This window comes from Trypanosoma equiperdum (assembly GCF_001457755.1).
Source record: "Trypanosoma equiperdum strain OVI genome assembly, contig: ctg_1404, whole genome shotgun sequence".
Taxonomy (NCBI): Eukaryota; Euglenozoa; class Kinetoplastea; order Trypanosomatida; family Trypanosomatidae; genus Trypanosoma; species Trypanosoma equiperdum.
Window position 1 is genome coordinate 2,832 of NW_027123399.1, and position 2,532 is coordinate 5,363.

At 44.3% G+C, this 2,532-nt stretch overlaps 1 protein-coding gene across 1 annotated transcript; it reads left to right on the forward strand.

The window, feature by feature from the left end:
* Nucleotides 1-46: 46 nt before the first annotated feature.
* On the forward strand, nucleotides 47-1,294 carry TEOVI_000698000 (Trypanosomal VSG domain containing protein, putative; the record flags this gene model as incomplete). Its single annotated transcript, XM_067221303.1, has 1 exon — nucleotides 47-1,294. The coding sequence occupies one exon, from the start codon at nucleotides 47-49 to the stop codon at nucleotides 1,292-1,294; it is 1,248 nt and encodes a 415-aa protein (XP_067077404.1).
* Nucleotides 1,295-2,532: the final 1,238 nt, after the last annotated feature.

Sequence of the window (2,532 nt, forward strand, 5' to 3'; positions counted from 1 at the left end):
ACAGAACAAGCCAAAGCGCCCACAAGAAATCGATGAACTCACCAGCATGTCCGAACACATTGGTGCACTGAACCTGACAGCGGCGCCAGACGATTTTACAGCAACGATCGACAAAGAGAAAAAGTGGGAAACCCTAGAAGAAAATAAGAAGCCAAAGGACCAGGCGACGAAAGAGTTATGGGCAAGATACTATGATTTCTGGGCAGCTGCCAAACAGAAATACGAAAGTAACAAGGCGGCTTTCGATAGCTTTGGCGGAAAAAACCTTCCTCTCTATGTAAAAGCGAAGCTAAAGTCATTAGCAGAACGCGCTTTCACCATCCGAAACAATGAAGAGCTAGCCAAGTACGCAGCCGAAGCGCTTACCTACGACAACGAGGTTAAGAAGGCGCTTTACGGTGGCCCGGACAAAGAACAACAAAACCCGGACGACGTCCCGGGTACCCGAGCAAATACCTGCGGAAGCGCTAGCTCAGGGCAAAGCAAGGCGGGAACAAGCATCCGCCGGGACCTAACATGCCTTTGCCTACCGGCCACCCAGAACCAACCGCCGAATGTCTGCTGCCCCGACTGCGACATCACTACAGTAACCACGTGGGCCAACGCACAGTCAGCAGCAACATTGTTCAAACACCTTTCGACAAACTGCGAGCACTACGCCCCGACGCAAGAACTCAGTACAGGCCACCTAAACGTAGCACTAGCAGCGTTTTACACGAAAATAGGCGGAGTACACGGAAGCAACGCAAAAAAAATGTTCGTCCTAGGCCACCTCGACGGAACCGGCGACACCGACTGCAGCGGCCAAAGCGCTGCAAACGCAGGGATTTGCGTAATCTACAAAGAAGCGATCAGCAGCCCCAAAAAACCAGTAATAGCATGGATTGAGGCAGCCAAAAAGGCGGCAGCAGCGGCTGACAACATCGCAGATAACGCGAAATTTCTGAAAACACTGAAACTAGAGCTTAAAGTCTTGAAGCAAACAGCAGAAGACTTAAATATAACAGCGCCACAGCACAGCGAAACAGCAGGGCAACCAAAACCAGATTTTAACTCAAAGACGTTTTCAACAGAAGCAAAATGCACCCCTCAAAACAAAACGCCTGAAGAATGTCCAAGCAGCCACTGCGACTATAATGAAAAGGCCACGGATGGTAACAAATGCAAAGCTAAATCAGGAACAGGAGGTCCAGAAAATACTAAGGGAAAAAGTATTTCTATAAGAGAAATGAGTGCTATTCTAATTTTCTTTATATTTTTGTATTGTTTGTCTTGTTTATTTCATAAATATTAATCAGGATTGTTATGGCAAAACGGAAATAACAGTGATAATAATAATTATAGGGTTGTTAATGTTCATTTTCTGTTAAGTAAATAAAAATGGTGGTAAGAAGAGATCCACTGCTAAAAGTGAAGTACTTGAAAATGAAAAGGCTTTTGCGGCAGTAAAGGGATGAAAAAGAATGAAGAAGACCGTGAAGGAAGAATATTATTAAGGGAGAGGAAAAGAGGGAACCAGACTACGAGTAGAGTCGAAAGCAGAGCTTAGAAAAGACATAATCATCTAATAAAGAAGGATTATGCGGATATAGCGAGGTCCAGCAGCGTCCGGTGTGCCACGCAATGGGCCTCCTGACTTTATTAAGGAAAGAAGAAACAATGTCCGCAAACAGTGCAAAAAAGACAGAGGAAAAATCAGCAAAGCAGTAGAGAAATAACGTGCTCATATCCGGAACGAATGATCAGAAAGGAGAAGGGTGGGCCACGTGCATGCACTCTATGACAGTCTAACAACGTTCTTCAACCTAAACGCCATGGAAACTATCCAAATAGAAACAACAAATCCTAAAAAGAAAAAACGGTGCAAAACAGATGTTTTTAACAAAAGCAAAAAACATAAAAAAGACAATACGGATACACCAAAAAACACCTCTGATGTTTCACTACATTCACTTGCTCTAGAAAAGAAATTCAATCATGACCTTTAAAAATGCTGCTAGCAGCAACCGCACTTCTGAAGTTAGCGGCAACTAAATCTTTAGAAACCACTGACGAAAGCGCGGCTCCACATCGCGCGATGTGTGAACTATTTAGAGCTGCGACGGGAACCTATACAATACCAACAATAGCGCCAACACTCAGCAGTATACAGGAAAAGGTAGATGCTATAAACATGTCTGTGGCAGAAAGAAGCTTGAAAAATCTATTCACAGACGATGAAAACACAAATTCCTCCTGTAAACTTACGGGCACCGACAAAGAGACAACAGAGAAGTCAGAGGGAGAAACAAAATGGGAAGAGTGGTGCGCAGCTCCAAAAAAAGCAAAAGAACTCAACATACGAACGAGTTCGGAGGGATACTACCAAAAGATAAAATCACCAGAACATATGGCAGCAGCTCGAGAAGAGATCCCAAAGGTAGTAGCGCAAAGTAAGCAACTGTTCTCGACGGCCGACGGGCTCCAAACATTCTTAACGGATCCAAACCAAAACAAAATACAAAGCGAGCTTAACAAAGCTTTATATGGCGG